Source organism: Microcaecilia unicolor, chromosome 1 (genome assembly GCF_901765095.1).
Source record: "Microcaecilia unicolor chromosome 1, aMicUni1.1, whole genome shotgun sequence".
Taxonomy (NCBI): domain Eukaryota; kingdom Metazoa; phylum Chordata; class Amphibia; order Gymnophiona; family Siphonopidae; genus Microcaecilia; species Microcaecilia unicolor.
Window position 1 is genome coordinate 736001857 of NC_044031.1, and position 11862 is coordinate 736013718.

Here is an 11862-nt window from a genome sequence, read left to right on the forward strand (position 1 = left end):
TTCCCTCACAAAGTCAATGAATGAGAGCTCCTCTGATGAGGATTTTCTTCTTTAATGTGGGGGAGGTGGGTTTGAAAGTAGGCCGGTTGAACAACCTGCTTCAGAGAAAACATCTGGCTCATTATGAGAGTCCCAGGAGTGCTCAGAGTCAGTGCTAGAATGTACTCCAGAGGAGAAGTCTGGTCTCTACCTTTCTCGATCTACTGACCAATGTCAGGTCCAGGCGCGGTAGTCAAGACACTGAAGATCTCTGATGCCTCAGTGAATCTTCCTCCCTTGATGTACTAGAAATTGACAGTGGTGTGGCAGAGAATGACTCTGAGGTCCTTCGAGGTCTTGGGGTCGATGCCTCCCCTGCAAGCAGTGCATGAATCTCAAGGACTAGCTGGATCTCTCTCTGCATCGACATTGATGGTGTCAAATCTGCACCATTGTGCTGTACAAATAAGGTTTCCATCCACTCATCAAATCTCCTCATGAGCTGCTCCTCAAAGGTTGCCATCAACAAAAGCAAAGAGAAAGCAATAGGACCAGCTATATCTTCCTAAATTACCGGGGAGTATTGGAAGCCAGGATCAGGCCCTTGGAAGCTGTTGCATCCTCTCCAGGACCAAGGAGCATGAGCACTCCACATGTCATAAGCACTTTGAGGACACCATCAAACAGTGTCTCAGTGCTCTCAATACCTTGCTCCAATAAGGTGCAATGTCAATGTGCGCTGTCCTCCAAGCTCACAAAAAAAGTGCAAATTTGTATAAGAAAATACCTTGATTAAGGTGAGCTTTAGTGGTTCACATCTGACTGCTCTGCAGAAAGGTAAAGTCTGAGGTGGTCCTGATCAGAGCAGATGGAAAGTGTCACATATGGGCAGTGGATCAACTCTGAAGCTTTGAATGTATTTTAGGCCAGAGAAGCTTCTTGTTCAGGCTCTGTGGGTGTCATCACCCGTGCTGTGAGGCAGTGGCGTTCCTAGGGTGGCTGACACCCGGGGCAGCGCGACCCCCCACCCCCGGCGAAAGGACACCCCTCCCCCGGGTGCATTTTTACCTGCTGGGGGGGGGGGGGTGCCATGCGCCTGTCGGCTTCACTCGTTCCATGCTCCCTCTGCCCCAGAGCAGGAAGTAACCTGTTCCAGGGCAGAGAGAGCACGGAATGAGCGGAGCCGACAGGCGCGCGGCACCCCCCCCAGCAGCATGCACCCGGGGCGGATCCCCCCCACCGCCCCCCCTTGGTACGCCACTGCTGTGAGGGCTTGCTATCCTGCTTATACTCAGAGAAATAATTGAACTGGGCTCACTGACTATTTGAAAACTGTCCTCAGTGAGGCTGGATAAAAGAATGCCCAGAGTTCCATAGGGCATGGGACGAGATCCCCAGGATGTGTTATGGATGAGGTTGCAAAACAAAATGCACTAAAAGGCCTTTTTACTAAAAGATTTTGAACACTTAACACTCAGTTAACATGTGGAAACCGCAGGGGCATAACCAGACAGCCAATTTTGGGTGGGCTTGAGCCCAAAATGGATGGGCATGGAATTCAGCCCCTCCTGACTCCCGTCTGCTCTTCTCTCTGCATTCTGCCTCTCCCCCTAACCTCAAACACAAAATATGAAATACCTGAGCAGGTGGGGATCCCCAAACTGCACAGTTGAAGATTCCTCCTCCTCGGGCAGCCAGTTCTCTTCCAAACAGCAGATAGCAGCACTTTGACTTGAGCTGATGCCAGTTGGGTGAAAACTGAGCGTGGGCAGAGGAGCAGGTGTGTGGTGCCAGCTGCCGTTTGGAAGAGCATTGTCTGCCTGAGGAGGAGGAAATCTTCAGCTGGTGAGGATTTGGGGATTTCCACCAGCCATAGCAAGATTGCCCCAATTTTGGGTGGGCCTGAGTCTAAATTGGGTTAGTCACAGCCCACCCAGGCCCACCTGTAGCTACGCCACAGGGAAACAGGCTACTGTGTGACTGTGTTAAGGGGTTTTGTGGTAGTTTGCCTGTTTCTGTATGTTAAACCATGTGTTACTGAATTTTTCAGAATTTTTCTGTCGGGGGGCATGGCATGGGCAGAGTGGGTGTGGAAGCATTATCCAGATAGCACGTTACATTTACCACATGCTAAAGGGTTAACATGAGACCATGTACCATCTCCTAAGTAGGAGGCACTCAGGGACTCTCTTACAGCGCGGCAATAAGCCCAATGCGGACTTACCGCTTGCTATTCTGGGACTACCGCTGGCCCAACATGGCTGCCAGCGGTAGTTCTGGGTTGAGTGTGCGCCATTTCCAGGGGGAACCCCCCCCCCAGAAACGTTTAGTGCAGCGGTAACCCAGCGGTAATTGAGCATTTCTGCGTGCGGCCCAGTTACTGCCATGTTACCGCTGGAGCCCTTACTTCCACTTCAGTGGGTGACGGTAAGGGATCCCTGCCGCATGGCCATGCGGTAAGAGTTTTCTTACTGAATGGCCATTTTGTTTTTGGGGCATTTTACCCACTGTGCTAAAAAGGGCCCTGGCGTGTGGGAAAAATGGCCCCTGCTGCTACCACAGGGCCCTTTTTTCCCCTAGCTTGGTAAAAGGACCACTGAGTTCTTCTGTATTAGCAGGGAGCAAGTTAACTGCGTTAATCTGAATGTTAAACGCATGACCTTCTTGAGGCAGCGTTAATTTGGACTTGCCATGTGTTTAAATTCTGCATTATAACATGTTAAACCCTAAACTTAACACATTTTAGTTGAAAGGTCCCTTAAATTGAGTTTTCAAATTTATGTACCTTCACCTAGGCGATTTGTTTGAAAATGGCTTCCTTATATAACTCATAGCATTCTGAGCAATTCTAGATGACCCCCTGTAGTCAACAGTTAATACAAAATCCCATGAATTCTTTTCTTATTATCGTTATTATTATGTTTTTGATAAACTGCCTTTCTTTGGTACAGCCAAAGCAGTTTACATGCTACATACAAACAGGTACTTTCACTGTTCATAACAATATCTTAAAACTGTCCAAATCTGCCAAGATTCCCCCATTTTCCATCAAACAAATCAGTTCTGATGGTATCCTTTTACTTCCAGGTATGGTGGAGGTTCTTTCTCCTTCTCTAACCTTATTACAGGAGTGACACGGAGATTTTCCACACCGTACGACCTGAGGCAGGTAAGGCCCGTCCTGTCTGTGACTGGATGTCCTGGTTAAAAAGGGTCCTAGACTAGAGTCAATGGTTGATCAGGCATTGTAGTGCACTAGGGTTGTCTGTCCCCCATACTGCTTCCTGTCTCCCCATGCTGCTTCCTGTCCCACCCTCAGCCTCACTTCCTGTACTGTAGTGATGGTGATGTAAGTTTTATGCCTTCTAGGGCACATCGAAAGCGGGGTAGAAGAGGTTTCACTTTTCAGCCCCTATTGAAGATTAAAAATATTAATGGAAACAGAGGGGAAAGTTCACTCAGGGTGATCAGAGTATTTTTTTTTTAATGTTTCTGTTCTTTTCTTATTTTATCCCCAACTTCTGCAGTTGGAGCAGTTCAAAAAGGACAATGAGGCAGTTGGATTCGGTTCTGCTGCTCGGGCATTGGATCAGGCACTGGAGAGGACCAAAGCCAATATAAACTGGGTGCAGGAAAACAAGGAGACTGTACACAAGTGGTTTATTGCAGAGGCAGGAAATTCAGCAGAGTGTTAAAATACTTCCAGTCACCCAGTGCCAAATATCCCTGAGCTAAGAGTGGATGAGAGGTCCCCAGAAAACTTCCTCTCTGTACTGAACTCAGGTGAAAAGCTGAAGCCTTCACTCTGAACTTTAATCTCCAAGATTAAAGCAGAATCTCTTTCTTCTCCCATTCACATGTTTAGCATGTGTGAACTGTGTCCTTTAAAAAAAAAAAAAGATTTGAATGCCTACGTGTCTTTTCTAATACCCTCCCATCATTTATAATAACTACCTTATCTCCAGGCCCACACATGTCACATAAACAAATTGCATTTTTGTATATTTTCCGCTCTTATCCAAAGAAGCATTTCAACTTGACTGATTTGTAAGGCCAGCCAGCTTCAAATGTAGCCCATGCATTAATCCAATGATCTCTAATGTTTCTCAAACCTCACACTAACACTATCTGCTTTTGTCTCACCTAGAATGTAAACTGCACTGAACCCTGGAAAGGGGATATTAGCGGTAAAAATTGATTTGATTTTAAGGCCCACATTTCACCAAAACTAATCAAAGACTTGCATGAGAGTGCTCCAATGAACTCTACTGCAGTTCGTGCTTTGAGGAAGTCTTCCTTTTCTAAGGTTGTACAGTATCAAGCAAACATTCTTTTGGTACAGCATCATGCCATTCAATTCCTTCATCTATGTCTGTAATCCTTTTCTCTGCTTGTCTGTTCTGTAGGGTTAGGTGTTTCCTAAAGTGCTGGGTGAACTAATCCCTTTTGATTGAACTTGATCTTTGGGATATTCTTCCACGTGGACTATCTCTCTCTCTCTCTCTCTCTCTCTCTCTCTCTCTCTCTCTCTCTCCCTCCCTCCCTCCAAGGGAATATTTATTTATTTATATTCAACTTGATAAGCCACCTATAAAAAGTACAATAGTTTCACTACAATACTTTCTCTGGCAGTTAAGATCCTGTTTGTTACTTCTTCCTCCTCCTGTGGCTTGTAGGAAGGTGTACCAGAAGTGAGTAGAAGAACAGATCAGAACCTCATTCTGCAGATTGTAACTGTATGCTGTAAAGCTCCCTCTGAACTTACTGCCTATAATGTCATTTCTTCTCATAGTAACATAGTAGATGATGGCAGAAAAAGACCTGCACGGTCCATCCAGTCTGCCCAACAAGACAAACTCATATGTGCTACTTTTTGTGCATACCTTACCTTGATTTGTACCTATCCTTTTCAGGGCACAGACCGTATAAGTCTGCCCAGCACTATCCCCGCCTCCCAACCACCAGTCCCGCCTCCCACCACCGGCTCTGGCACTGACCGTATAAGTCTGCCCAGCACTATCCCCGCCTCCCAACCACCAGTCCCGCCTCCCACCACCGGCTCTGGCACAGACAGTATAAGTCTGCCCAGCACTATCCCCGCCTCCCAACCACCAGTCCCGCCTCCCACCACTGGCTCTGGCACAGACCGTATAAGTCTGCCCAGCACCATCTCTGTCTCCCGCCACCGGCTTTGCCACCCAATCTCGTCTAAGCTCTTTAGGATCCATTCCTTCTGAGCAGGATTCTCAGTAATGGGTTTGTTTTTTTAACAACACCACTACTTTATCTCTACTTTATCTGAATGTCTTTTTGAACCCTGAAATGACAAATTCCTTTCTCTATCAGAGAATCCATGACAGGTTAGCAAAGAATCTGTGAGATTTAGCTCTGGAGCACATCAAGCTTTCAAGAGCTATCCTCTCTTCATCAGATCAGAAACAGAAATATTTGGTTTATATTAAATTATGTCAAACCTCTTGAAATGCAATAAAGAATGGAATGACATTTCGTTTGGGGTTTCCTTCATTAAATGAAACGCACAGACAGAGGTCTTGCTCTGGGTAGTTAGTTGATTTCTCTGAAACTGTTCACTTGTTGCTCTCTGTGGTCACTGCTCATGTTCTAGTTCCCTATATTTACTGTATCTGCAGTAAATCACATAGACTGATTTTCCTTAGCTCAGTCTTTTGGGCTGCCACAGTGAGATCTCACCACGAGAAAGTGAGGATAAACTTTCTACGCTTTTTGATGGGTCAATTTAATTGGGAAGCTGACTGGAAGATATTCAAAGCAAGTTAACCATCTGGGACTGGACACCCTGGTAAACTTGCTTAGATATGGCGATCCGATCATTTTCAGTGGCATTTAACCTGTTAGTGGCACTAAAAGTGATCAGTTAGCATGGATTGGAAGCTGGTTACGTTGGGGGTATTCTGGAGGCATTTCAGGGGCAGAGTCCTGTTAGCTCCCAATATTCAAAGCTAGCACATAAATAGGACCATAGCTGTCCTATCTTTATGTATTAACCCATGGTTGGTAAAGTCTGAATATTTATTTATTTATTAGGATTTATTTACCGCCTTTTTGAAGGAATTCACTCAAGGCGGTGTACAGTAAGAATAGATCAAACATGAGTAATAGACAATTACAGCAGTAAAAATATTCAAAAACAATACAAAGTATGGCATGGTATACTATTTACAATGTCAACACAATACGTAATAGAACATTATAGGTGATAGCGAAGGGTAAAGCAAAGATGTAACATATAGAAGATAAGAAAGTAGGAAGAGTTAGAAAGTAAGGTGATTGATTTAAAGAAAGTTGCACATGAGGTCAAAGAAATGGTTAAATGTTATCTCAGCTAGGGTAGGAGTGGATAAACATGTCCTGCTGCAGTATATACAACCTGAGTACTCCTTGTGTGTGTGAGTGAGACACAAACTCTTCTCACTTGTAAACAATCTCCTAAACACTACAACGGTTACCTCCAACAACACAGACACCCCATCAGCAACTAATCTCGCGAAATACTTCAATGAGAAAATCATAAAACTCCGACTCTTAATACCTACCAATATAACGGACTACACAAACATCCTTGAATGTCTAGACCCAAAACCCGGGGAATACCCAGCAGATCGATTATGGACCAACTTTGACACGCTCTCATCAGATGAGATCTCACATTGGCTCGGAAAATATGCCAAATTGCAATGCAAATTAGACATTTGCCCTACCAGTCTAATAAGATCGGCACCCAAACAATTTAAAACAGACCTCACGAACCATGTAAATCACAGACTGCAAAATGGGCTCTTTCCCACAGATAAAGGAAACATCCTACTTACCCCGCTTCCAAAAGATGCTAAGAAAAGCTCAATGGACCTAACTAACTATCGCCTAGTAGCATCTATTCCGCTCATAACCAAACTCATGGAGGTTATAGTGATGAAACAACTTACTGAATACCTAAATAAACACTCAATTCTGCATGAGTCTCAGTCGGGATTTCGATCAAATCACAGCACCGAAACTGTCCTAGTGTCCGCAATGAACTCATTCAAACAAGCAATTGCAACTGGCAATAACATACTCCTCCTACAATTTGACATGTCCACTGCCTTTGACATGGTTAATCATGGAATACTATTACATATACTAGAATACTTCGGAATAGGAGGTACAGTTCTCAAGGTTCAAAGGATTCCTGACCACAAGATCATACCAAGTAACAACGAATGCGGATAGATCACCCCCATGGATACCTGACTGTGGAGTTCCCAAGGATCCCCCCTCTCACCAACCTTATTCAACCTGATGATGATACCATTAGCCAAACTCCTAGCCAATCAAAACCTCAACCCTTACATATATGCAGATGATGTCACAATTTACATCCCGTTCAGACATGATCTAAATGAAATCACCAACGAGATCAACCAAAGCTTCCGCATCATGCACACCTGGGTGGATGCATTCCAGCTGAAACTCAACGCAGAGAAAGCACAATGTCTTGTACTCACCTCACAACATAATACAAAAAAATTTCTCCATTATTAGCACACCATACTGTTCTCTTCCTGTTTCACAAAACTTGAAAATTCTTGGAGTTACCATTGACCGAAACCTCACTCTCGATGCCCACGTGAAGAACACGATGAAAAAGATGTTCCACTCCATGTGGAAACTCAAAAGAGTAAAACGGTTCTTCCCGAGACATGTCTTCCAAACCCTGGTACAATCAATGGTAATAAGCTACCTGGACTACTGCAATGCAATGTATGCTGGCTGCAAAGAACAGACTATCAAAAAACTCCAAACAGCCCAGAATACTGCCGCCAGACTCATATTTGGAAAAACTAAATATGAAAGTGCAAAACCCCTAAGAGAGAAACTTCACTGGCTCCCACTTAAGGAACACATTGCGTTCAAGATCTGCACGATGGTACACAAAATCATTCACGAAGACGCCCCGATCTATATGCTAAACCTTGTGGACCTACCTCCTAGAAATGCCACAAAATCTTCCCGCAAATTTCTCAATCTGCACTTCCCCAGCTGTAAAGGTCTAAAATACAAGCTGATGTATGTCACTACCTTCTCCTACATGAGCACACAGCTATGAAATGCATTGCCCACAGACCTAAAAACAATCAAGGAAATAACTAACTTTCACAAACCTCTGAAGACATATTTCTTCAACAAGGCCTACAAAGAGAACCCATAGCCCCAACAATCCACCTCATCAATCCATCCAATTATGAAAATCCACCTTCTAAACTTACCCACCCAATCACTTCCTTCTGCTTCCCTCTACCTAATCTCTACTTATTACTAATTGTATCTGATATCCTGGAATGACAATATCATAACTAAACTATGTAAGCCACATTGAGCCTGCAAATAGGTGGGAAAATGTGGGATACAAATGCAATAAATAAATAAATAACAAGTTAGTTACTTCTTCCAGTAAAGGCTTGGTTGAAGAGCCAAGCTTTCACCTGCTTCCTGAAGTAGAGATAGTCTTGTGTTAAGCACCCTTGGGAGGACTTTAGTGTCTTTGGTGGTGTGTGGAGGATCATCCTATTCTTCAGATACTCGGGGCCATTTCCATTCAGACATAGAGTTTTAAATTTAGCCCTGTAATGTACTGGTAGCCAATGAAGTTTTTGCAAAAATGGTGTGATATGGTCACGTCGCTTGAAACCTTCTATGAGTCTTGCTGCTGCATTCTGAATCAACTGGTGCTGGTGCAGGCCCTTTGTAGTCAGACCATTGTATAGTGCATTGAATATTGACTTAACTGGGCAAGCACTAGCTGGCTTTTTAAAAAATGGCTGGCTGGTGATATTCAGCCAGTGGCGGACAGCATTTTTTGTCCGCCACCGGTGCCAAAACTGGAAAATCATTGCCGGGTCCTGTGTGGGCTTTAGCATTGAATTTCTTGTATTTTAAAAGCCGGCTAGCACTTGTCCAATTAAGTTAATATTCAGAGAACCAGTCATGGGCTAGTACATAAAGATAGGACCGCATAAATATCTCTCCTATTTATGCACTAAGGAGCCCTTTTACTAAAGGGTTGGCATGCCAGTTTGATTTGTCCTTACCATTCTCAGGGCACAGACCATAGAAGTCTGCCCAACACTGTTCTTGTACTAATAGTTCTGAAGCTAATGTTGAAGCCCCTTAAAATTTACACTCCAACCCATCCATATCTATTCAGTGACGATCAGGGCACCAACAGACTTGTGAGTTCTTGTACCAAGTACAGTGCTGCTGAGCCCGGTACTCGGACCAGGTTCTGCTTGGCGGCTGGACAACCCCGGGTTTCACCTGCGCTAACTGCTATTCCCCAGAGGTTGAGCCCCTAGGTGCGGGCGACCTGCAGGACTTACAAGATGGAGCTGAAAGCGGGGTGGTGAACGTATCGGCCAGGCAGGCAGCAGGCAAGAGAGTGATCCAGGTACAGGCAAAGTCAATAGGCAGACAGCAGGCAGGGGATTAATCCAGGAATAGGCAATGTCAAAAGGCAAGCAGCAGGCAGGGGAGTAATACAGGTACAGGCAATGCCAACAGGCAAACAACAGGCAAGAGAGTAATCCAGGCACAGGTAAAGTCAGTAGGCAGGCAGCAGGTCAAGAGGGTAATCCAGGTACAGGCAAAGCCAGTAGGCAAGCAGCAGGTCAAGAGAGTAATCCAGGTACAGGCAAAGTCAGTAGGCAGGCAGCAGGCAAGAGAGTAATCCAGGTACAGGCAAAGTCAGTAGGCAGGCAGCAGGTCAAGAGAATAATCTTGGTACAGGCAAAGTCAGTAGGCAGGCAGCAGGCAAGAGAGTAATCCAGGTACAGGCAAAGTCAGTAGGTAGGCAGCAGGCAAGAGAGTGATCCAGGTACAGGGAAAGTCAGCAACGAGGGACAAGTAGATAAGAAGCAAACTACTGAGCAAGTAACACCTACCAAAGTAGAAGCCGAAGCATGGAGTCCAGGAAGAGCTCATCTGATAAAGTGCTGGTGTCTGACATCAGCAGGAACCAGCAGGGAGAAGGAGCACAGCCATAGGACAAGAGCAGGGGAAGGAGGAACCGGAAGACCAATAGGAGAGAGCAAGGGAAGCCAGGCAGAGGGAGAGCAGATACAGGTGGGTGGAAGCAAAGTAATCAAGGAACCTGGAAGCCAGGCAGAGAGCAGACACAGGTGCATGGAAGCAAAGCAATTAAGGAGCCTGCAACCACTGCTCTCTGAACAAACCCAGAAAGGAACTACACACACCTGGTTCAGTGCAGTGCCAGTCAAGTGTGCGTGTCAACGGGACCCCACGCAGCCCGAGGACGCTGCTTGCATTGAGTTAGGAGGCATGACAGGCACAGACCGTAGAAGTCTGCCCAGCACTGGTTTTGCTTCTCAATTACCGGTGTTGCCACCCGATCTCCGCTAAGATTCCATGGATTCATTCCTTCTAAACAGGATTCCTTTGTGTTTATCCCACGCATGTTTGAATTCCATTATCATTTTCGTCTCCACCACCTCCCGCAGGAGGGCATTCCACATATCCACCACTCTCTCCGGGGAAAAAATACTTCCTGACATTACTCCTGAGTCTGCCCCCCTTCAACCTCAATTCATGTCCTCTAGTTCTATTGCCTTCCTGTCTCCGGAAAAGGTTTGTTTGTGGATTAATACCTTTCATATATCTGAACGTCTGTATCATGTCACCCCTGTTTCTCCTTTCTTCCATGGTATACATGTTCAAGTTGGCAAGTTTCTTCTCGTATGGTTTGCAGTGCAAATTCCACACCATTTTTGTAGCTTTTCTTTGCACCGCTTCCAGTCTTTTTACATCTTTCGCAAGATACGGCCTCCAAAACTGAACCCTATACTCCAAGTGGGGCCTCACCAACAACTTGTAGAGGGGCATCAGTTACAAATTGTCCAGGATGCAGCTGTCCGGTTAATCTTTGGATTACACAGATATAACTCTGTCAAAGTATTTTTTTAATTGTACTTTGCACTGGCTTCCTATGGAAGCTCAAATGCCTTTTAAAGTAGGTGTAGCAGTTTTTAAGATAATGATTGGTGATGCCAAGTCTTACTTGTCTGAATTAATTTCTTTGCTTAATGGATCTAAAATACTCATAACACTCTTTTATTGTGTTTTCCTACTATTCTTAAGCAGCTTTCTATTTCTTTTACCATATCCTATGGTGGCAATTTAGAATTCCCTACTTACTGCCATAAGATTCATTAGAAATTATCTAGAGTTTCAAGTAGAGGAGTGAGGTAGCCGTGTGGTAGCACATTTGCTTATTTCCGATCTGAGGAAGAAGGGCAACCTTCGAAAGCTAATCAAGAAATGTATTAAGTTATGTCCAATAAAAAAGGTATCATCTTATTTTCTTTTCCATGTTTTATTTTGTTTGATTTCTATAGATTCTACATGGAATGTTGATATTCCACTAGCAACATTCCATGTAGAAGTCAGCCCTTGTAGATCACCAATGTGGCCGCGCAGGCTTCTGCTTCTGTGAGTCTGACGTCCTGCACGTACGTGCAGGACGTCAGACTCACAGAAACAGAAGCCTGCGCAGCCTTCTACATGGAATGTTGCTAGTGGAATAGCAACATTCCATGTAGAATCTCCAATAGTAGCAACATTCCATGTAGAATCTCCAATGGTATCTATTTTACTGTCATAGTAATGCTTGAATGTTTTCACTTATATACACTGTCAGCTAGCACATTTGCTTATTTCCGATCTGAGGAAGAAGGGCAACCTTCTAAAGCTAATCAAGAAATGTATTAAGTTATGTCCAATAAAAAAGGTATCATCTTATTTTCTTTTCCATGTTTTATTTTGTTTGATTTCTATAGATTCTACATGGAA

At 44.5% G+C, this 11862-nt stretch overlaps 1 protein-coding gene across 1 annotated transcript in view; it reads left to right on the top strand.

The window, feature by feature from the left end:
- The window catches only part of LOC115459872 (aminopeptidase Ey-like), a 327255-nt gene extending 323377 nt beyond the window's left edge, over window positions 1–3878 (top strand). Inside the window, exons 19-20 of the mRNA XM_030189685.1 lie at window positions 3067–3148; window positions 3507–3878. Of these exons, the coding sequence (XP_030045545.1) occupies window positions 3067–3148; window positions 3507–3674 (250 nt within the window). The 3' untranslated portion in view covers window positions 3675–3878. The remainder of the gene's footprint in view (window positions 1–3066; window positions 3149–3506) is intronic.
- The last annotated feature ends 7984 nt before the right edge of the window (window positions 3879–11862 follow it).